The sequence below is a fragment of the Galeopterus variegatus genome, unplaced genomic scaffold (genome assembly GCF_000696425.1).
Source record: "Galeopterus variegatus unplaced genomic scaffold, G_variegatus-3.0.2 Scaffold59, whole genome shotgun sequence".
NCBI classification, from domain to species: domain Eukaryota; kingdom Metazoa; phylum Chordata; class Mammalia; order Dermoptera; family Cynocephalidae; genus Galeopterus; species Galeopterus variegatus.
This window is the reverse complement of record NW_007726170.1, coordinates 216498-239508: the sequence shown is the minus strand read 5'-3', so window position 1 is coordinate 239508 and position 23011 is coordinate 216498. Positions and strand designations below refer to the sequence as shown.

The following is a 23011-nucleotide window of genomic DNA, read 5'->3' as shown; positions in this document are numbered from 1 at the left end:
CACCTAAGAGCTTCCTGTAGGCTCCTTTGGGGCATTTACTGCAACAGTGATTAGATTGTTAATTGGTTAATTACAGGTTTCACAGCAGATCCCCCTCCCCCAACACCTTGTTCTGCTTGAGGGCAGGGACTTCCAGGGTACTTAACCCCTTCCTTTTACACAGGCATAAACTCAGTCCCAGAGAGGTTAAGGGGCTTGCCAGAGGTCACACAGCCTGTAAGTGGCAAGAGGCAGAAGAAGGACTTGGGTCTGTGGTGCTCTTTGCAGGATGCCAGGTGGGGGAATGGCAAGAGCAAAGGCTCAAGAGTGTGAAATACTGGGATGTTCCAGAGCTTCAGGCTGTGTGGCCCTGAGCCGCTTTCTCGACATTCTCAGGAAACTCACTTTTCATGCCTATAGATCTCAGATCCCTGCTCTCTCCCAATTAGAGGTTAGAGATTTGGCTGCATCCCAGAGGTCATTTGGGGGATGTTTTAAACATATCTAGATGCAAATGCTGCCTTCCTTCCTGTTCATACGGAAAGGATGGGAGGGACACTGTCAGGAGCTCCCTGCTGTCAGTTCCCCCCTCCCCCTGATAGCAGGGGCTGCAAATGTCCCCTGCTCTGCTGCTTTGCTGCGTGAGGCCTTGAATGGGGCAGTGACAAGCCAGGTGTGGCCTTGGTGACAGTGATCTCTGCAGTCTCGTGTGCAGAGCTGTGCCAGATCTGGGAGGCTCGCTCCTGACTGCCTAGCTGTGGGCCTTCATCCTCCTGAGACTCCATTTATTCATCTGTAAATTGGGGATAAGATAGTAATAGCACCTGCCTCTAAAGGATCATCACTGAGCAAGAAGAGATAATGGCTATTCAGTTTCAGTCTGCTGTCTAGCACACGCTAAAATCCCTTGTAAATGTTAGGTATTATTACTTTCATTATTGTCTCACTATAATACAGGGACTCATTACAGGGACTGTCTAGTCCAGTCTACAGAGCTCAAACTGGACCTGAATTCTGGCTGTGCCACTTAGCATGTGATCTTGGGCAGCATACTTGACCTCTGACTTCAGGTTCCTCAGCCGTTGGGGGTGCTCAGCTACAGCGAGAACGTGTACTGCCTGGCATGTGCCTGGCATGGGGTTGGAGGGGTGCTCAGGGAGCAACTTACCTGTTATTTAGGGTATTGGAGAGGTGGGTCCAAGACCCTTGCCTTCCTTCATTATTCCTAACTGGAGAAGTGGGACCTGGTGGGTCTCCAGGGCCAGGCAGCCTCTCTGCAGCTGGAGCAGGGACATTGTGTGGCACAGCAATACCTGGCTGGGTGTCCTGGTCTTCCTTCTCCAGGATCCTTGATCCTGACTCCCCCAAAACTAGAGCCCAGTTTCTACCCAAGGAAGCTAAGCTGGATTGAGTTCTGGACTGGGAGGCAGGAGCTCAGAGTCCCTCCCTACTCAGCTCTGGACCCTCTGGGGGACTATGGCATTGTCTCCTGTCCCTCTCTAGGCTTTCGTGTCCTTGTGCGTGAAGGGATAGAATCTGTGGGTCTCCACCCCCTGCTGCTGTGCCCAAAGGGTTTACATTTCAACTGGGAGGGAAGGGAGCTTTGTGGAGCTGTTTGTGGACCCCTCCTTGGTGTCCAAGTTCGATGATCTCATCTGGAGCCTTGACAGACCCTTGGGGGAAGGACAGAAGGGACAGCAGATGGCTGCCCTGGCCTCTTGGGTGGGGCTGGCATGCTGCTCTTGTGGCTACTGTTGGCCCACCCTGCAGGTCAGCACTTCCGGGGCTGGATGAGTGACCTAGGCTAGGGCAGGAGACAAGCAGCCTAGAGCCAGGGTGGCAGATGGGCAGGCTTCCTGGGCCTTGGCCTGAAGGAGGGATCATGGTGGCCAGGGCGGGGTGGGAGAGGGCAGGCCAGGCAGAGGCTCCTGTTCTTCATGCAGTGGTTGGTGTCTAGCAGAAAGAATATTCTGGGCCCTGCAGCTCAGCTCTGTCGTTCTTCCTGGGTCGGTCTGCCTACTGGCTGGCTGGTTGGGCCCCTGTAACCTGGAGAGGAGATGATACATTTGGGCAAAGTTTGGAATCTGTGGCCTAGGTGTTGGTGGGCTGGAATTTGAGACTCACCACCAGCGTCTGAAGCTTCCACAGGCATTAGCTTAACAGTATCAAAGAATTAAATTCACATACTGCAGCACTGACTGGAAGTGGTTTTCTGCGGGGTAGTGAAGGGAATGGTAATCCTTCCCTCTTAGGGTCCATTCATTCATTGAGCAGCTATTTATTGAGCTGCTCCTGTGTGTGCCAGGCACTGGGCTAGGCTCTGCCCTCCTGAATATCACAATATACCAGAGGTAGAGACCGACATTCCACAAGCAAACAAATAAGCCCGTGATATGTACCATGAAAGAAACAAGTTTTGATGGATATTATGGACCTAGGAGAAAGCATGGAGGGCTCTTTGGAGGAGGTAACATGTAAGTGGAGACTTCAGGCAGCAGCATGGGGCTCCAGGGCGGGGAAATCCAGGCAGAGAGAATGGCAAGTGCAAAGGCTTAGAGGCTGGACAGCAGGTGTCTCCTGGTTACTGAGGGACCCAAGTGGCTGGAGTGAAGCCAATGAGAGGAGTGGAGGGAGGTAAGGGTGGAGAATGGGCAGTGTCAGGCCAGGTGGGGCCGGTTCCCCTGTGACAGCATATGGGTTTTATTTTAAGTGTGATGAAAAGTCATCGGAAGTTTTGTTTCACTTTGCTTTTTGTTTGTTTGTTTTTAGGTCAAGTGTACTAAGGTGTAACTTACATACAGTAAAATGTGTTTTCAGTTGCACCAAGTTCTGTGACCGCCACCACAATCAAGATAGAGAATAGTTCCATCAACCCCCAAATTTCCCCCTTTAAGGTCAATTCTTCCTTCTGCCTCAGACCCTGACAACCAGTGGTCTGTTTTCTGTCCCGATAGTCTTGCCTTTTCCAGAATGTCATATAAATAGGATCATACAATATGTAGTCTGCAGAGTCTGGCCTCCTTCACTCAGCATTCTGCGTTTGAGCCCGTCCACACTGCGGCAGGTATCAGCTGTTCCCCCTTTTTATTGTAGTGTTGCATTATACGGATGTACCACACTTAATCCATTCACCAGCTGAGGGACATCCAGGCTGTTTCCAGAGTTCAGTGATCATTGGAGGGTTTCAAACGGGAGAGTTTTGAACAGTTTTAACCACGTTTTAAACGTGGTTAAAAAATTACTCTTTGTACTGAGTGGAGAACAAATGAGCGGAGAGCAGAATGGCCACTTGAGGATTAACTCCAACCACTGGGTGATGGGTCCGGCCCACCATCACACTCACTAAGTGTTCAAACAAAGGCTGTGCCCGGGAGCCAGGTAGGCTTCTTGGTAGGGGTGGAGAGGCAAGGAAGTGGGAGATGGGGACAGAGTGGAAGGTGGCCTGGGTGGTGCAGAGTCCCATGGGAGCTGGGTGGGCTGACGCCAGCTCTGCCCTCCCTATCCAGCCTTGGCATATCAGGGGTTTCTAGAATGTGTTTTGCAGGGCCCCTCTCAGAGTTCCCTGGGGCACTGGGGGCTGACTCTTGGTTGGGAGATAGCTGGGGGACCCCTGCTCTAGAAAAGTTTCTTCCTTGGTGGCTGGTAAGAGGCCTCTCCTGCCTTCAGGAACCTCATGTCCCCTTGGTTCCCTCCCTGTCACTCAGAGCCAGCTGGGAGCTGTTGCTGGGTTCAAACCAGCCATTGCCACTTGCTGTGTCTCTGCAGAGGGGCCTCATGTTCCGTCCCTTTCATCTCCAGCCCACAGCTCACCATCTCCTACAGGTCATTCCCTTCCCACCCATGTATCTGGAGTCTGCATCTGGGCCCTAAAGCGAAACTTCCTTCTTCTGTCGTCATTGTGCAAAGATCAATCATCTTCCCTTTGTGTGGGTTCCTCGTTGAAAGCACTCTCTCAGGACACTTAAAGTGAGGTTTGAAAGTGGAGCTCTGCTTTTCCAGCTTTATGCCTTGATGGTTGAGATCGAAGGTCTGAGGAAGCGACCCAGACCCTGTGGGCGAGGTGGCTCCATCTTATTTTGTGCCATGGGCCCCTTTAAGCTCTCTGCGGACAATAATACTCGGAATATTTTTTTTAAGTGTTTAAAGTGAAATACAAAGGAAACCAAATATATTGAAATACTTTTGTTAAAATACATTTTTAAATTATGATATAGTAATATGTGTGTTTATTAACTCAAGCTGTGGTGACAGGTCTGTTTAATTTCAAAGTGCTGATGAGTATAAACAATATTTTGACATTTCTGCACAAGTGTAGTAAGATATGAAAATATCTGTAATTTATTTTGGTGGCAGAGTCACAGGTACTGTTAATTCATAGAACCATGGTTTGTTCCATAAGTCCAGAATAAAAGGAAATGCTAATTTTTAGTTAGAGGTGAGTGAAAATAGAGATATGATTTCCCAAGTTCACGGACTCTCTAAGTTTTGGTACAGAGGAAAGCTCCTGAGGTTAGTGGTCTGAGTCCTGCTTGGTTTGGGCGTGGCCCACCTTGCATGTGTTTCTCTGGGGTTCTTCATCTGTAGGATGGGGATGATGACTGTGCACTGCCTGGCCTGGGGGTTTCTGTGAGGATCCCTGAGATGATTCAGATGGAATGTCTTTGTAAACTGTGAAGCCCTGTGCTGCTGTGCAAGGCCTCGCTATTTTTAGCAGTAGTGTGAGCTCATGTTTGGCCCTCTGGCCCAGCCTGGGCCAAGAGACTCTTCCTGGCCAATTCCCCCAGGGTTCCTGGGAACCAGGCCATCGAGGGAGCAGCTCTGCCTCTGAGAGGCTGCTTCCTGCAGGCTGGCCTCCTGGATCACCAGGGGGTGGGCAAAGATGCATTTTGTGGGCAGGGAGGGGGTGGGCGAGCAGGGGGTTCCCTGGGTGGATGGACCCCGCCTACCCTCCTGGGGTTTTATGGGGGTCTGAGACCACCTCTGGATCTGCCCAGGCTCTCCCTGACCCCTCTGCAGCTGGCTTGGAGCTGGGGTCAGCAGGGCTTACCACCCCAGGCTGTGGAAAGAAACTGGGCAGGGCAGAAGCCACACTCAGTCTTTCCTTCATTCATCTGCTTGTAGACAGTGATGGGAACCTTCTCTGACCATGTCCTGCCCTGGGCAACACCGGGGACCAGACACGAGTGAGACTCAGCCCCTGCCCTTCCTCCCAGCTCTTGGGGAAGATAGACATGAAAACAGGACTTCAGAGTTTGGGATTTGAATCAGACTTGGGGAGGAGGGAATTTTTTGGAAGGATGAGATAGGAGTTAGCCTGGCAAAGGCCATTCTAGCAGAGGGAATAGCCCAAGCAGACCTGAAAGAAGAACACACAGTCATGATGCGCTGGCCCAGGGTCACACGGCTTATTTGGAATTCAGCTCCGTTCCTCGCTTGAGCAGCTCTGGGAAACTTCTGAGCCTCAGTTTCCTTATCTGCAGAGTAGGAGCGTTGTCAACACCTACCTCCCAGGGTTGGTAATGCACATGCTGTGTCTGGGCTGGGGCTAGTGGTTAGTGAGCCTCCCAATTGTGGTGTCCGTGTTTTAAGTCATGGCATAGCTGGACCTAGAGGGCAGGGAGGAGACCAGGGGCTGGCTGGGGGTCCAGGATGAGGGGCGTGGACCTGATGCGGAAGCCAGTGGGAACTAGTGGAGGAGATGAAAAGCCATCTGCTTTTTTTTTTAGCTTTTCTCTAATAAACAGGTATGACCTGTGTGATCAGAGCAAAACACACATTTTCTAGAAAGAGAAGCTTTCATGGCCCCTGTAGCAGTGTGGGTGCCCTGTTCCTATCCCCCGTCCTCCCTCCCACTCCTCATTTTCATTTCAGGTTAAATAATCAGAGTAAGCTTCAAGGGTAGCCTTCAAGGGGAAGAGAGGTCAACTTGAGAGAGAGCAGACTTGGCCAGACCGTGGAGGGGCTGGCAGGCAGGGCCTGGTCTGGGCATCTTTTGCAGCTTCTTTAGGGCAGCCTTTCTGACTGTGGGGTTGAGAAGTTGGGGCCCCGCAGGCTCTGAGGTGAGCACTGCCAGGTAGTGTGACCTTTTCTGTCTGCAGTGGAGGATGAGGTGTGGTGGGGTCTCTCCACCCATGCTGGGGGGGACTCTGACAACATTCTGTAGCCATGGAGCCTACTGAGTCTGGGGCGTTTGGCCCCTCCCTCCCTACTTCCACATTTTTGGGGGGTCTGGGAGGTGGGAGAGGCTCTCTAGGGCCACTGAGCCGTCTGGGAAGCCTGTGCTCCCCACCCCACCCCATAGCAGGTCCCCACCCCTCCAGCTTCCCTGGTTGGATCAGTCACTGGAGAGCTTTCCTGGGGTGGGAGTCCGGACTGCATGACAGAGGAGCCCAGAAGATTCTTAAGCTCAGTGAAGACTGTGAACCTCTGGAGTAAAACAGGGTCCTGCTCTCCTGGGTCCCCTCTGCATGCACCAGCAGACCCTTTCTCTCCCCCACCTCAGGCCCTGAAAGCTCCGGTCCCTGCCCGTGTCCTGCATTCACCAGCTTCTGCTGCGCACGTCCCAGCAGACCCAGCCCGTGTGGGCCACAAGCCTGCCTTTGTCAACTCACCCTCTTGGGCGGGTTGTGCCAGGAGGGGCTGGCCGGCATTCTGCCTGCATCTGGGACAAGCCCCCGAGAGGCCTGGTGTCCCAAGGCCACCACAGAGAGATGGAGCTGGCATGAATACAACATCCTGCACTGTCAAAAACTGACTGTGGTGAAGGACGGGCCCTGGGGAGACAGCTGCTCATGTGAGAAAGATCATTCATTCATTTACTTATTTAATAGATGCTTATTGAGACCCTGCTCTTTGTCAGGCCCTTGGCTGGGGCCTTATGCTGAGAGACATGACTCTTGCTCTTTTAGGGAAAAAAGACAGGAAGGAAATGCCCTGCATCAGAATCTCTTGGGGACCCCCATCCCAAGAGTTTCTGATTTAGTAGGTCTGGGTTGGGACAGAATTTCTGGCAAATTCCCTGGTAATGCTAATGCTGCTGGTGCAGGGACCACACTTTTGAGGATTCAGGACCAGGTGGAAGAATTATGAGTGATTTATGTTTTCTGTATTTTCAAAATTGTCCCTATGATTGTGTTTTACTTTTATAAACAGAAAAATTAGTTATTTAAAAGTTAAAAAATAAGTGGTTCCCAAAAATGAGTCCAGTGCTCTGGGTGGGGTCCTATGCGGGAGATGTTACCTCTCATGATCTAAATGTCATAAATCTGTTAATGTAGCCCAACATCATTATGAGTTTGTGTGTCCCCTGCACTTCTCCTAGGCTCATCCTGAGCTTGGGGTCCCCTCAGACCCTCACATCCTCCCCATCACCCAGTCCTGTCAGTGTAACTGCAGAGAGAATAAGTGAGGTGCTGGTAAGTGACGTGGCTAGGATTTGAACACAAGCTCCCTGGCACTGGCTTAGCCTGGATGTAGCCGACTGGCTTGCACTTCCTTTGTGCTATTTCCTTTGTGCTTCCTTAATCTGCCAGCGGAAGTGGCGCGTGGACCCCTCACTTCCTCATTTCTCTAACTAGTGTGATCACTGACTGTCCCACTTCCCCCTTTCCACTGTTTCCGTCCACTTGGCATGGTGGTGGGGTGGTGAGTCTGTGTGTATGTTAGGATGGTGGTGGGAATGGAGTCCTGGGGAGCTGACAGGCTGGACCATCCACTTTGAGGGGTGCTGCTTAACACACCCTCAGGAGAGAGTCTGTGGTGTCATATGGGGACTAAACCCTTTAGCTGACAGTGGGAATGGGACAGACCTGTTGGGTTGGGAGAAACAGATATTTGTCACTTCTGTCTTCCTCTCCTGAGTTCAGAACCATCTGAGTAGTCATCCCAGGGGTCAAAGAGAAGGGTGTGAAAACCTTGGTCAGCTTTCACACTGCTCAGACTGGCCTGGAGGGTACCACTTCCTAACCCTGCCCCTGAACTAAACCCACCCAGTCTCAGGGGGCACAGAACAACCCCAAGCCATTTCCACTTCCCCACAGGGAGCCACACAGTGCTCTGGGTGTGGTCCTATGACCAAGCTAGCCATTTGGAACAGGCAGGCGTGAGCAGGTATGAAGAGAGGCCCCCACGTTCTTGAGAGTCAGCTGAGTCCCACTTCCCAGCCCATGTCCCTGGAAGGGTATTGAGAGAGAAGCCTGAAGCGCCCCTCTGAGGGGGAGCAGCATGGACATTCCCTCGTGGTGGAAGCATAAGAAGTGAAGAATATGAGACCCACTTCCCAGTCCCTTCATTCTCATTTTCTTTGGGGAAAGGGAGGCTCAGAGGGCTGGGGACCTGAGCTCTCCCATTTTGGTCCCCTCTCCAGGGCCTGCAGAGTGGTCATTTTGTTCCCTGGACCCACCTCCCTGCTTCCATCAGTGTCACCCTTGGGTGTTTTCTCTGGCTCCTCAGGGATGCCTTTGGTGAGTCATTCATCCCCAGTGACTCAGTTTCTCTTTTTGATGTACAATCTTATTTAAAGCACTCAGTCACACTAAGAGTCAGTATTATGATTCTCGTTTGTGACTCAGTTTTCATGTTTGTTATGAGACATAATAATTCTGCATTTCTTCTGCTGGACCTCTCCACCCACCTCCTTATATTTAGTGTCTATGAATTGTTTCACATTAGTGTGTCTTTTTTGTTGTTTTTACATAACTAGACATGCCTTCATTCATTCAGAGTGAATGAGGGATCCTGGGCCGTGTGCCAGGTGTGGGGGATATGCAGGCAGGTGGGGTGGCCTTCCAGGTGTTCACAGTCTCACTGGGAGACAAACTTAAAGAATTGCAGATGTGCTAATGATTACAAAAGAGAGGGACAGCTGGGAGCTGGTGACCAGGTGACAGGAGCGGCCTCGAGGAAGTGTAGTCACTCCCTAACCCCCTCTGCCTAAAACCCAAACTCAGACTCTTCACTAGGCCCTTCAGGGCCCTGTACGGCTGATCCCTGTCTGTTTGCTCAGCTTCACAGTAACCCGTAGAGGTCCTGGCTTCCCTTCTGTCTCTTAACACACTGAGCTCATTCCTGCCTCTGAGCCTTTGCACATACTGTTGCCTCCACCTGGAATAATCTCTCCCTGTCCCTCTCTTTGCATGGCTATTCTTTCTTTTCTCAGCTCAAATGTCCCTTCTTTAGAGATGTCCTCCCTGACCATGTCCCCTAATGTAGCATCTTCCTCTATCACCTATCGTGTTTCCCACTTTTTTTGTTTTATTTTGTTTTTGCCTTCATAGCACTTAACAGTGGCTGAAATTTTTTACTTGTTGGTTTACAGTGTATCTCCCAAATGAGGCTTTGGGCTCCATCTAGAAGATATTGAAGGGGCTAGTCACCACTGTCCCTCCCTGCCCCTGTGTTTAGCACAGGGACTAGTACATAGTTGGCGCCCATGAACGTGTGTCTCCTGCTTTCCCAGTGTGTTAGTTTCCTATTGCTGCTGTGACAAATCACCACAAATGTAGTGGCTTAAAACAACCCCAGATTATTATCTTCCAATTCTGGAGCTCAGAAGTCTGAATATCAAGGTCCTGGCAGGGCTGCATTCTTTGCGAAGGCACTAGGGAAGGACACTTTCCTGTGCCTTTTTCAGCTTCTAGAGGCTGCCTGCATTCCTAGCTCATGGCCCCTCCTCTCCATGTCCAAAGCACATCACTCCAGCCTCTGCTTCCGTCATCATGTCATCTTCTCCCACCTGCCTCCCTCTTATCAGGACCCTTGTAATTACACTGGCCCAGAAAGTCCAGGTTAATCTCCCTGTCTCAAGATCCTTAACTTAATCACACCTGCAAAGTCCTTTTTGCCATGTAAGGTAGCATATTCGCAGATTCTGGGAATTCAGACTTGGACATTTTTGGAGGTCTATTATTCAGCCCCCCGAGGTGCCTAGTTCAGCATTGGGTGTGGCCAGCACTTTAGGCCCTGGTTGCTGCCATGGGGCACAGTGACCTAACTGCTCCTTCCCTCCACAGGATGAGATTGAAGAGCTGCGGGCCGAGATGCTGGAGATGCGGGATGTCTACATGGAGGAAGATGTGTATCAGCTGCAGGAGCTGCGGCAGCAGCTGGACCAGGCCAGCAAGACCTGCCGCATCCTGCAGTACCGGCTGCGCAAAGCCGAGCGCCGCAGCCTCCGTGCAGCCCAGACAGGCCAGGTGGACGGCGAGCTCATCCGAGGTCTGGAGCAGGATGTCAAGGTCAGCTCAGGGCCTCCCCTAACCCTCACAGGTGCCCTTGTTGGGGGGTGGTACCATGAGCCTGAGTGGGGCCCAGATCAGCCCTGTGGCTCACTCCTGTGTGTCCTTGGGTAAGTTATACCACCTCTTTGGGCCTCCGTTTCCTCACTGCTATCTGCCTCAGAAAGCAGGAAGGGATGGATGGGAGGCTGGCAGGTGGGACCTCTGGAAGAGAAGTCCACCCTGCCCTTCTGTGGAAGCTCTGGTTGGGAGCTGCAAACTTATTGGGGACCTGGGCCTGGCCCTCTGCTCTCAGAACTCTGCCTACTGTGATCAGAGGGCTATAAGAGCTGGGGATGGGGCCCTGGGGAATATTCCTGCAGGGGTGCCTTTGGAGCTGAGGCCCCAGGGAGCAGTGGGCATGAGCCAGGAAGGGAGGGAGGACTGTTTGAGGCAGAAGGCTCTGGGAAGGGCCCGGGATGGGGGGTCAGCCAGCACACGTGCCTAGAGAGAACACCTCCCCACCTTACTGTCTTTCCAGTGGAACATAAAAGAAAACAAATGTTAATTAAGAGACCAGTGAGAGCTGTGATTACAGAGGTCCGCAGGACCAGGGAAGTAAACAGTGAGGGCCAGCTTCACACAGGCTTTTGCAGGTTTTTATGTCTCCGGTTGTCTTGACTGTGCGCAGTGTGGTTGTAGGTCTGTTGTACTCAAGAGGAAACTGATCTCAGAAAGGGGTATGTGTCAAGTCCAGAGTGCACCTCCACCTGCGAGGGCTCCGATTATTCAAATTCCAATCACTGGGTTGGGAAGGGGCAGGGAGAGTGGTGGCAGCGGAGAGGTGGGGGGGGAGGGGAGGGAGGAGCCGGAGAAGCTCCCATGAGTCTGGGAGGGACACAAAAGTCAGACTTGAGAGAAATGAGGGAGTGGAGGACGGCCCGGGCTCTGGGTTGCCAGCGCCGCCCCCTCGTGGGAGGGGCGACAGCAGCTGGAGTGGAGCCCGGGCGGGTGGGGGAGGCTCTTGGGAGTCTGGGCGGAGGGGAGGGGCCCCTTCTGTTGGGATTTGAACTAGCCAATCAGCATCAACCCTGCCCCCTCCCCTCCGCCCCCCCTCCACCCCTGCAGCTGGAGGGATGAGCTCATCCACTGGCCTCGCTCCTGAGCTGGGCACCTCTGGCCGCCTTGCTTCCTCCCGACGACTGGGGATGTTCTGCAGCATTTTTGGAGGTCCTCAGAATGCTGACTTCCCTGCGTCGCCTGCACGGCTAGGTAGTCCCTGGCCGGGAGGTGCCTAGGAGGATACCCCGGGACTCTCCTCACTTTCTCTGCCAGCTCCTTGGCCCACGCTCTGACTCTTGGGACCATTTTGTTCTTCTGTTAATTGTGGGGCTTAGACCAGCAGAATCTTCAGGGCTTTGAGCTCCAGTAGTTTTATTGGGCGGTGGGTTAAGGGGTTATGAATGAAAACTCAAACCTTGCAGCCCACTCCCCCACCTCGGGCCATCTTACTCTCTGCTGGTCCTCCCAGCTGACAGGACCTACAGAACCTCAGCGGGGACATTGCTCAGCATGAGGAGGGCAAGGGCAGAGACCTCTGTGCCACTTGCTTGCTGTGTGGCCTTGGGTGAGTTCCTTCACATCTCTGAGCCTGTTTCCCAATGTGGAAAATGGGGATAAAAATCTCTACCTGTAGAGATTTTTGTGAGGATAAAATGAAATAATTCAAGTGAAGAGAATGCCGAGTACAAAGTCTGGCTCTGGGTGCTCGCCCCACACGTGAGCACATCTTGGCTGTGGTTTTATTATTCAGGAGAGGAACTTAGGAGCTACTGGTAGGACAAGTGGCTGCAGCAAAGGTGGGGAAGCGTAGGCCAGAATCTCAGCCTCCCAGGGTGGACAGGAATCAGCTGGAGGGCTTGCTCACAGTGCACACTCCCAGGGCCCCTCAGGAACTGAGACCTGAAAGGAGGTGTCAGGCCCAGTGAATTGGGTTTAAATTCTCATCTGGTGACTCCTGTAGGAGACCCCAGGATACATCAGTAACATGCTCCCTTCTTGAGATACAGGTATTACTGGAGAAAATGTTCTGGCTATGGGTTTAATTTCAGGGTGACCAGTGCAGGTTGACTCCCTTCTTTGAGCCTCAGTTTCCTCATCTGTAGAGTGGGGGTAACATTCCCACCCTCCTGGGGTTCTTGGGAAGATTCAGTCACACAGAGCCCAGAGTGCTGCCTGGCCAGGGGGTACTTCTTAGTGAGAGTTCCCATCCCCCTCCCTGAGGATCAGAGTGACAGGGACACCCTTAAGCCTGAGGCGCAGGAGCTGGGGGCTGGAGGCTGCTGGCTGCGTTTGGCAGAAGCCAAGCCCTGGCGCTGTAAACAGTGACCTCATGGCTGAGCGCATTTGTTTGTGCTTTGGGGATTTGCCTTGATTTCCGGAAGCTGCAGCTGCCTGGCCTGCCTTAGCATCTCAACCCCCCTACCATGGGGGAAGCTGGGAGAACCAAATGAGACAGGCATGTGGGGCCCTTCAAGCGCCCCACATGGTAAGCCCACTGTCGGGGCTTGTTATTAGTACTTTTATTGTTGATATTGATATAATGTGTCTTCAAGCTTTGGGCCTGTATAGCAGGGTCAGGTTGAGAGCAAGACTTTGGACTTGACCCACCTGATTTCAAATCTTGGTTATGAAGCTTCCTAGCTGTGTGACCTTGGGAAGTGACCTTTCCCTTCTCAGAATAAGGATGATAAATCAAAGTGCTTCCAATGGGATGAAAAGCATGTGGTGAGCCCTTGGGGGAAGTGCTAGTTGAGTCTATAAATCATGTGTGAGGGCCAAGGGGCCCAGGACCACTGAGGCTCATGGAGTAGAAGAGACAAGCCCTGATCACAAGGTGCCTGCCTCCCAGTGTGGCATGCTCTTTGCTTCTGTTGGCCTCCATCGGGGGCACAGCGTACTGTGGGGATCTGAGATTGAGGGCTCGGTCTTTTGTCCATACTGGAATTCTGCAGGCTGCCTGGGGTTGGACTTTCTTCAGAAGAGAACACAGCCGGCTAATACCTTGATTTTAGTCCAGCAAGATGTGTCAGACTCCTGGTAATGGGATCCAAACCCTTGGCCTTGGGGTTACCAAAACTGTGCTCTAACCAACTGAATAACTGGCCAACCCCAGGGTTAGGCTTTCTTGACATAGCAGCCCTGGACAGGGGTGGGGAGTGGGTTTCAAGTGGGGAAGGGATTCCATGGAGAATGGGGCGGGGAACTGGGGACTGGGGACTCAGAGGGGGCAGAAAAAGATGAAATCTATTGAGTCTTTCATGAATGCAAGAGGATCCAAGCCAAGAACCCATGGTCATGACTCCCCAAGTTGAAGGCCATAGTGGAGATGGGGCATCCCCCCAGGTGGAGAGGAGCTTGTCCAGATGCAAGTGTGTTTGGGAGAGGAGCCCTGGCCCCAGCAGCCTGCTTCATAACCCCAGTCAGGGACACAGCCTTCCCTGGACAGTGGGGTGGGTGGATATTCGAGGGGAGCCTCCCCACTTTGCCCTGCTAGGGCCAGTGCAGTTCCTCCTATATATTCAGTTATACACTCCTTCATCTCCCTCTCTTTTCACTTGTTGGAACCTTGGATTTGTCTGTTCATCCAAAAAGCATTTATTAGGCACTTTGTGTGCCAGACCCTGTGCTGCTGCTAGGACACGTAGATGTGAATGAGTCCAGGCATGGTCTGGGGCCTTGATCTCTGAGACCCCACCACTCCTGCCCCCAGTGCCTAAGCAGGATGAGCGAATGAGTGAATGAATGTGTGGAATGTTGATCAGGATAGGGTCTTCCTGGGCGACCTAAGGAACCGAAACTGGTGGTCTTAACCAGAAGCCTAGGGGCTGAACCTATCCAACAAAAACCCTGTGGTTGGGCCAAGGTGGATAAAATCAGTGCACAGAGGCAGAGCAGCAGTCTTTTTTTTTTTTTTTTTTTAAAGATGACCGGTAAGGGGATCTCAACCCTTGGCTTGGTGTTGTCAACAGCACGCTCAGCCAGTGAGCAAACCAGCCATCCCTATATAGGATCCGAACCCGTGGCCTTGGTCTTATCAGCACCACACTCTCCGGAGTGAGTCACGGGCCAGCCCAGCAGTCTTGATAATGCATTAAAAATCATAATTTTTGAGCACTTACTGTCTTCCAGACACCAGCCCAAGCATTCCGTTGTTTATTCCTCATAGCAGCCCTTGTGAGTAGACTATAGCAATCCCCTTTTACTACTGACCAACCAGACTTTGAATAGTTAACTTCTCCTGGGTCACAACCAGTCGGTGCTGGAACCAGGCTCGCATCTTGTTTTCTCATCTGCAAATTCCTCATTCTGATATTAAGGGATTGCTCGCTGTACTTAATGGATGAGGAAAATTTGGTGGACTTGAGAGGCTGTGGGAGGAGCCTCATGGGTAGCTTCTGGCTGTCCTGGGAGATCTTCAGGGACAGAGAAAGGCAGTGAGCAATGGAGGCGGGCAGGCAGTGCCTGGTTTCCTTTCTGGCCCTTGTTTTTCCTGGCCTGCCTTGCACACTGCCAAGGGGTCCGTGCCGAGCTGGGCTTGGGCCCAGGCAAAGGGCAGAGCCAGGGAGGGCCCTCTTCCCTTCCGGCAGGGACAAGGTGCCATGGTCATTTCCGAGACTGGTGGGTGTGGGGTGCTGGGCTGTGTGCCCCACACACGGCTCCTGCTGGCAAAGCCCTGGCACCCTAAACTACACTGGCCCCTCAGCCAAACCCCCAGGGCTCCCAGCCCAGCTAGGCTTTGAGCAAGTTGCTTCCGATCTGAGCTTCAGTTTCCTTGTCAGTAAAATGGGGACAGGATTGGGGTACAGATGAATGAATCTGGCGCAATCAGTAGGTATTCAACATATGCTAGTGCCCAGCCCATGCAGGAATGTAGTTGCAGGCCTTCCTTATCCCCACAGGCCCCCTTTCCTGGCCTTCCACACCCAGCCAACAGGAGACAGGACAGAGGATGTCCTCAGGAGATGGGGTGCTGTTTCTGCGCAGTCCTGGAAGGACTGGAGATTGCAGCTCTGTTACTTCTTTCTGTATGGATGAGTTGGACACCTGCCCAGCCTTTGTCATTTCAGGCATGGTCTACATCCCAGACAATTAGAAATAGGTCTCTGGGTCACTTTGTGACCTCCAGCAAGTCATGTCTTTCTCTGGGCTTCAGCTTCTCGGAGCAGCAGCCACCACTCACCCAGCGCTCACTGTGGCAGGCGCTGGGCCAAGCCTTTTTGTGCAATAGCTGATTCAATCCTCCTGTCGGGCCTGTGAGGTCAGGCCTATTGTTACTGCACCCATTTTATAGTTGAGGAGACTGAGGCACAGAGCCGGGAAGTGACTTGCCCGGGATCACATGCTGGTCACTGGCAGAGATGGGATTCATCGGGTTTCCACTCCAGCTTATTCCCCATTCTTTGAGATGAGCTTTGTTCCTACCACAGGCTCTCATGAGGACTGGGTAACGGGGTGGCTGAGAAAGGTTTTGGAAGCATTAAAGCCCCAGGTAAGTGAAAACGAATTTTTGAGAACAGGTGGGGCCTTCCGGCTTTCAGGGGCTGTATTGTGATGTAGACATTGGGAGCACAGGGTTCCTGGGTTTGGGTTTTGGTTCTACATCCTGGCTGCGTGACCCTTGGTGAGTTTCTTGACCTCTTTGTGCCTCAGTTTCCTCATCTGCTAAGTGGGGGTGCCTGCCTCTGTGTCTGAGGTGAGGTGGTCAGTGGGCCTTGCGACGGGGGCTGCCATCGGATCTAGCTTCCTTTGTCTGCTCACACCCATCCCACCTCCCACCCTCGCCCAGGTCTCAAAGGACATCTCCATGCGGCTGCATAAGGAGCTCGAGGTGGTAGAGAAGAAGCGGGCACGGCTGGAGGAGGAGAACGAGGAGCTTCGGCAGCGGCTCATCGAGACCGAGCTGGCTAAGCAGGTGCTGCAGACAGAGCTGGAGCGGCCGCGAGAGGTAACCACCCTGGCAGGCAGGCACGTGCACGCCCCACCTCTCCAGTGTCTCTCTGAACCGGTCTCTGTTTGTAGGAAATGGCAGGTTCTGCCCCCCACACAGGGTTGTTTATTCATTCATTCCTGCAGCACGCATTTCCTGAGCTCCTACTGCATACATTGCATGCTGGACACTAAGGATACAGAGGTGAATGAAGTACACCCAGCTCCTGTCCACAAAGAGCTCCCAGGCTAATGAGAGAAATAATCATCCATTAAAGAACCACAGCTGCTGGGAGGATTAACTGAGAAAACATGCAACAGTGCCCAGCATAGGGCCCGGCGCTCTGTACCTCAATGTCCTCATCTGTAAAATGGGGCAGTAGTGCCCCAAATTGTTGTGAGGACTAACTGCCCCAAGTTGTTGTAAGTACTAACTGGGATAACTTGTGTGGAGATGCTTTAGGGACTGCCAGGTGCTGCCATTCAGTGTGAAGTCTGTGCTGGGGCTGGATCTCAGGCCAGTGTCTCTGGGGTACTAGATGCTTCCTGAGTGTGACCCTCAGGCACCATCCTCTGTCTTTGCCAGTTCCTCTTCCTTGCATACCTTCTCCTCCTTCTGCTGTGTTAGGTGTATGGTGTGATAGGGACCATGGTAGAAAATTTATTTCAAATTTTTATGAAGGCCCAACGAGGTTGTGATCATGCCCACTTCATGGATAAGCAAACAGGGAGAGAGAGGGAGGGATGTCCTCCAGGTCATGCAGGGTCCAGTGGGCTCTGCAGAATACTGACTGGAAACAATAAGCCTAGGTGACCCTTAAAGGCTAGAATCCTCTTGATTGCAGGGGTCTGTGTTCCAGGCAGCCTGGGGTGGCTTTTGGCTCCGAGGTATGGCGGGCCTTTGCCATCTAGCTGCTTATGAGGTATCCTGGGATCATACATCCTTCTGGGGCACACTCCTCGCTGCTTCCTGCTTCCGCAGAAGGAGGGTGTGCCAGTGTTCCAGAACTGGACGCCACAGCCCTGAGGCCAGAACAGTCCTTCAGCTGCCCTTGCCGCAGGGCGTGTTGGTGTGATGTGCCAGCCATTCTCAGTGTGTAGAGAGAGGAGGCATTTGCTGCTAAAGGCTGCTGCGGAGCCCTGCCCTGTTTCAGGGCCAGTGGGAGGCCCCCTCCCTTCATGCAGCCCCCTGACCCCCATAGCCTGGCCCCTAATACAGGCCACCATATTCATACCATCTTGTTGCTGCCACCCTTGATAGTGAAAGGAGGAGACAATTTCAGAAAGCACCTTAGAGGTCAGCCTTTCTTGTATGGGTGAGCAGGCTGAGGCGCGGGGAGGAAGGGCTTGCCTGAGCTCACCCAGCCTGTCCTTCGCAGAGATGTGGCTGAAAGCCTGGAGCCACTTCCCGTGCTGAGTCCCACTTTCTTTCACTTGTGACATCAGAGTGGTAACAGTACCCAGCTTATGAGGTTGTTTAGGATCATTCATAAAATTGAGTAATATAGAATACTATGAAGAAGTTAAAAAGAATAGGTAGTACAGCATTTCCTCAAAACATTAAACAGATTTACTGTATGATCCAGCAGTTCCACTTCTGGGTATATACCCAAAAGAATGAAAGCAGGGACTCGAGGAGATATTTGTACACCCGTGTTCATAGCAGCATTATTCACAATGGACAAAACCCAAGTGTCCATCAGCAGAAGATGGATAAACAGGTGTGGTATATACCTACAGTGGACTATTATTCATCCTGGAGAAGGAATGTGGTACTGGTACATGCTGCAACATGGATGAGCCTTGAAATCATTGTGCTAAGTGAAATAAGCCAGACACAAAAGAACAAATGCAAGTATTATATGATTCCACTTCTGTGAGACACGAGAGTAGTCAAATTTACAGAGACAGAAAGTAGAATGAGATTCACCAGGGGCTGGGGGGTGGAGAAAGGGTAAGGAATTACTGTTTAATGGGTACAGAGGTTCAGTGTGGGATGATGAAGGGTTCTGGAGATGGATTGTGATGATGGTTGCACGACATTGTGAATGTATTTAATGCCACTGAACTGTATACTTAAAAACGGCTAAAAATGGTAAATTTTGTGTTATGTATATTTTACCACAATAAAAGAAAAAAAAGGTTAAAATGGTAAATTTTGTATTACACATTGTTTACCGCATTAAAAAAAAGGCTCTGATTCTTTCTCTTCCAAAAACAAAAAAAGAGGAAGGTAGATTTACATGTACTGATATTGAAAGTTCTCCAAGTTACATTATTAAGCAGGAAAGGAAGATTATGGAACTATACATATTGTGCGATTCCACTAATTATTTTGAAAAGCCAAACAAGCCACAGTGGTTTTGAAGCACGTATGCATGTGTGGAAATGCATAGCAGACGTCCGCAGATAGACCTTCTCCTTCTGGAGGTCTCTTTCACTTTTCATTCTATTAATGCCATAGTTACGTTTTTAAAAAAAAAACAATAAAAAACAGTAAGCATGTCTTTGGGTATTATTTATGAAATTTTAAATGAGGCTAAGCTTGGAAAGTGTTCTTTGTGGTGTCTGGCGTAGAGTAGGTGTTTAAGAAACACTGGTTCTCGTCCCCCTGGAAGCTGATGGCCGCGAGGCTGGTTCAGCCCTCCTGACGTGCCTGCGGTGTCTCCGGATCGTGGGCAGGAGGCAGGGCTTGTGTTTATTTGCTGTTTGTCCTCTCCCTCCTTCCTTTCCTTCCCAGCATGGTTTCTATGGAGACAAGGGTCCCTTAGCAATTCTTCTGCCAGAGCTGCAGTTCCATCATGGAGATCTGCCTTTGCCATCCTGACAGGTTGCCGAGTCGATGCTGTCACCCGGCTGGGAGCCCCTGGCCTGAGCTGATGTGGTTACCATGGACACAGCCCTTCGCTAGAGTGAAGGGAGGGTGGCAAGCCCTAGCCGGGCTCTGTGGTGGCACTGTCGCCCAGCTGGGCTGCAGCTCGAGAATCGTAACACCAGCCACCCCCTCATCCACTATTATTCCCCCTCCTTGTATATTAGGCAGAAAGCCAGTACCAGTGTTGGTGTGATTTATTATAATATAGCTGCTGTGTCTGAGGGCTAACTCCATACCAGGCACCGCACCAAGCATTGTACACGCATTGTCACGTGGTTCAACCCTCCTCGCAGCCTCCCCACCTGCGTAGCGTTGTCCCCATTTTATAGGTGCTACTCTTTCCTTGGCAATCTTTAAATTGCGGTTTTATTCACGTACCATACAATTCATCATTTCAAAGTGTACAAATCAGTGATTTTCAGTTTATTCATGGTGTTGTGCAACCATCACCATTATCTAAACCCAGAACATTTCCATTGCCCCCAAAAGTAACTCCATACCTGTTAGCAGTTACTCCCCACTCTCTCTTCTCTCCAGCTCCTAGCAACCACTAATCCACTTTCTGTCTCTACAGATTTGCCTGCTTTGGACTTTTTATTCCAATGGATCTTTAATGACTGGCTTTTTTTTACTTAGCATAAGGTGTTCAAGGTTTCCCCATCCATGTTGATGCATGTATCAGGACTTCATTTCTTTTTATGGCTGAATAATAATCTGTCGTATGGACAGGCCATGTTATATTTGTCCATTCATCAGTTGATGGATATTTGGGTTGTTTCCACTTTTTGTCTGTTATGAGTAATGCTGTAAACATTCACGTTCAAGTTTCTGTGATTATGTGTTTTCTGTTCTTTTGGGCATACACCCAGGAGAAGTGCTGTATACAGATGGGACTGAGGAGAGACAAAAATGGAATTCAAACCCAGGACTGTGTCTCCCAAACCCACACGGCTCTTAATAGCTCTGCCCTGCTTGCCCTACCCAAGGGCTTTTCTCGGATCCTGTTGTGTTTTTAGAACCTCTGGAGAGGCTGCTTTCCCCAGTGACTACCTCCTTCTCTGGCACAGGCTTCTAGTCCAATTACCCATCTGATTGGGTAGAAAGGGTGCTGACCATAGCGTCAGACCACTCAGGTTCAAATCTCAATTCTGCCATCATCCGGTGCAATGTGTGAGGTGCAGGGCCAACCCGAACTCAGAGCCACACAGACCGGGGTTCGAATCCTGGCTTTCCTACTTATTTGTATATGACTATAACCTTCGGCACGTTGTTTTACTGCTCCAGTGCTTGGTTTGTTTACTTATAAAATGGGACTAGGAATCTGTGCTTCTCAGAGGTGTTTGTGAGCACTAAACAAGTCAAGCAGGTAATGTGCTTATCACAGAATAAGAACTAGTTAAGTAATTACTTTGATTGTTACCATCGCAACCAGCGCAATGACTGTGGGTCTGGAGAAGCACTTACCTCAGTTAGATAAATATGTTTCTGCTGCATCTCCTCAGGAGCTCTCCTTAGGGAGCTGCCAGCCGCCCATGGAAGAAGCAGCTTCAGAGCAAATTGTCACCTGCAGTTGGCACCGTCTGTTTCTGTGACATTTGATTTGGGGCTCACATCTAAACCACTGTTTGTTTCCTCTGCTCTGACGAGGAGTCACAGGGCCTCTCTGTGTGGCTGTTTCAGCCACTCTGCAGAAAGAACGCCTCAGTCTTTGAGGTATGCCCCCCACCCCTGGTTCCTTCTAGAGCAAATTTTGTACACACAGCACAGTCTGTGTTTTCAGTGAGACCTTTCCAAACATCACCTCCAAATTTGGTGAAAATCTGCCCAGCCGTTTTGGCAGAAGGTTCATTTTATTCCTGGGAAGTTTGGCCTTTGCGTCATGGCAGTGTGGAAGCAAAGGTGTTAGAGAGCAGAGGCCCCTCCAGAGCTGTGTTCAGGCAGCTCTCTGTGCCGGTTGGAGGTGCTCCCGGGAAGGAAGGACAAGGGAGCTTGTAGTTCAAGGCTCCTACTGGGAGCCCTTAGAGCAGGGATGCTTAGAGGCACCACCCTGGCTGCTCAAAGATGGCCTTGTGTGTTGCTGGTGGGTGGGGTAGCCCCTGCTGCGTGCCAGGCCACAGAGTGTGCCCTCAGGCTGGGCTCTTCCCTCACGGCTGTGTTCCTGCTGGTGCCCAGGTGCTGCTCTGCCCCGTCCTGCCCTCCTGGGACATCTACCTCCTGGGCAGGGGCTGGCTTCACCCCTAGAACATCTGCCTCTTGGGCAGGGACTGGCTCCACGAAGGGGCTCTGACAGGCCCTGGCTTCTTGGAGGGGCAGGGCATCCCCCCAGCCGCTCAGCCAACTGGTGCAGAAGGGAGGAAGGTCTTCGTGCTCTCTGAGCCTGCCTTGTTTTCCCTCCAGAGCTGCAGGGCAGTCTGGGAGCCCACATGGCTTAGATGAGGTGGGGAAAAGGTCACGTCCACCCAGAAAAGACTGGAACCCCTCATGTCCTGAAAAAGTTCGTCTTCTCTGCCTACCACCCTCCTTTCTGGTGCGGTTCCAGCTATTCAGCTCACTGTCACCTTTTCCCTGCCTGTTGGAAAGGCATTCAGTGACTTCTTGGGGAAAGTACGTTTTAAAAACATTATATTATGACCTTTCCCTTCCCCCAACAGGCCCTAATATACACTTGCAGAGAAAGATTAGAAAATACAAATAAGCCATAAGGAAAAAAAAACACCTCACCTGAAATCCAATATTCAGAGGGAATTTCTATTTGGGTTAAGGGTACGTATACTTCCAATAAGTTTTGCTATGTATACATACACACGTATTTAAGTGTATAGGTATATATATATATTTTTTTTACCTAAAAAAGTGATATAAACTCAGTGAAGCAAAAATATCATTACAAAAGCACATAAATGCATGCCTCACATACCTCTAAAGGAGAACTGTGGCGGGCTCTGATTGCATTGGCTGCCTTGGGGCAGGAGAAGTGGGTGACTGGGTTCATTGTATTCCTTTTTATATGTTTTGAATTTTGAATCATGTGAATGTGTCATCTATTCAAAAATAATAGAAATAATAAGAACTGTACGTAAAATAAAAGTAGAAAGCCTTCCGTCTCCACCTTCCTCAATTCTACTCTGACTTACCCATGATTAGCAATTAGCTTTGTATCTTTCCAGGCCTTCTCTATGCTCATACAATGCATATTTGTGTGTATTTTTTTTAAGTAAAGATGGGATTATATTGTATATACTGTTTCTGTAACGCATAAAATCGTACAGCATGAACATAGACTGTTTTTTTTAAATGCTGGATGTTTTAGGGTTTTCTTCTGCCCAAGGTGCTTATTGTAAAAATCAAAGATCACAGAATCAAATAAACGAAGGAAAGAAGGTCTAAAACAACACCATCTATTTCAGTATATTAAACAGAGAGCCAGAGTTCTGGAAGAAGCCCCAGCAGACCAGTCATCAGTGGACACCCCCAAGGATGGGAGGAGAATGGGGGGTAGTGTAAAAAGGAGGTCTTTGGCTTTATCTGCTTTGTGTACATTTTTTACAGTGAGAACGTATTTTTGTAAGTTAATTGATTTTTTAAAAGAAATATTGTAGAATTTTTAATTAATTAATTAATTAATTAATTTTTTGGTGGCTGGTCAGTTTAATATCTGAACACTTGACCGTGGTGTTATAATACTGTGCTCTAACCAACTGAGCTAATCAGCCAGCCTTTAAAAATTTTTAAAAAGGAAAACATTTGGAAGACTATGTTCCCTGTTCCCCCCCAAAACAAAGACTGGGGGGAAGTGCAAGGTGCAGGTCCCCTGTATTCTCATTATTAACAGCCTTAGACTCCCCCCAATGCATCTACTAATACCACCCCCTCCCAAACACACACATCATGTAACAGGGTAATATGCTGTAGGTTTTGTGTTTCTATTTAGTGACAGTTTTATTGAGATATAATT

At 50.6% G+C, this 23011-nt stretch overlaps 1 protein-coding gene across 2 annotated transcripts in view; it reads left to right on the top strand.

Annotated features, from left to right (window-relative positions):
• The window catches only part of SOGA1 (suppressor of glucose, autophagy associated 1), a 71620-nt gene that overhangs the window by 8474 nt on the left and 40135 nt on the right, over positions 1 to 23011 (top strand). For both annotated transcript variants that reach the window (XM_008575334.1, XM_008575325.1), the window contains exons 2-3: positions 9990 to 10214; positions 16042 to 16200. In XM_008575334.1, the coding sequence (XP_008573556.1) occupies positions 9990 to 10214; positions 16042 to 16200 (384 nt within the window). The remainder of the gene's footprint in view (positions 1 to 9989; positions 10215 to 16041; positions 16201 to 23011) is intronic.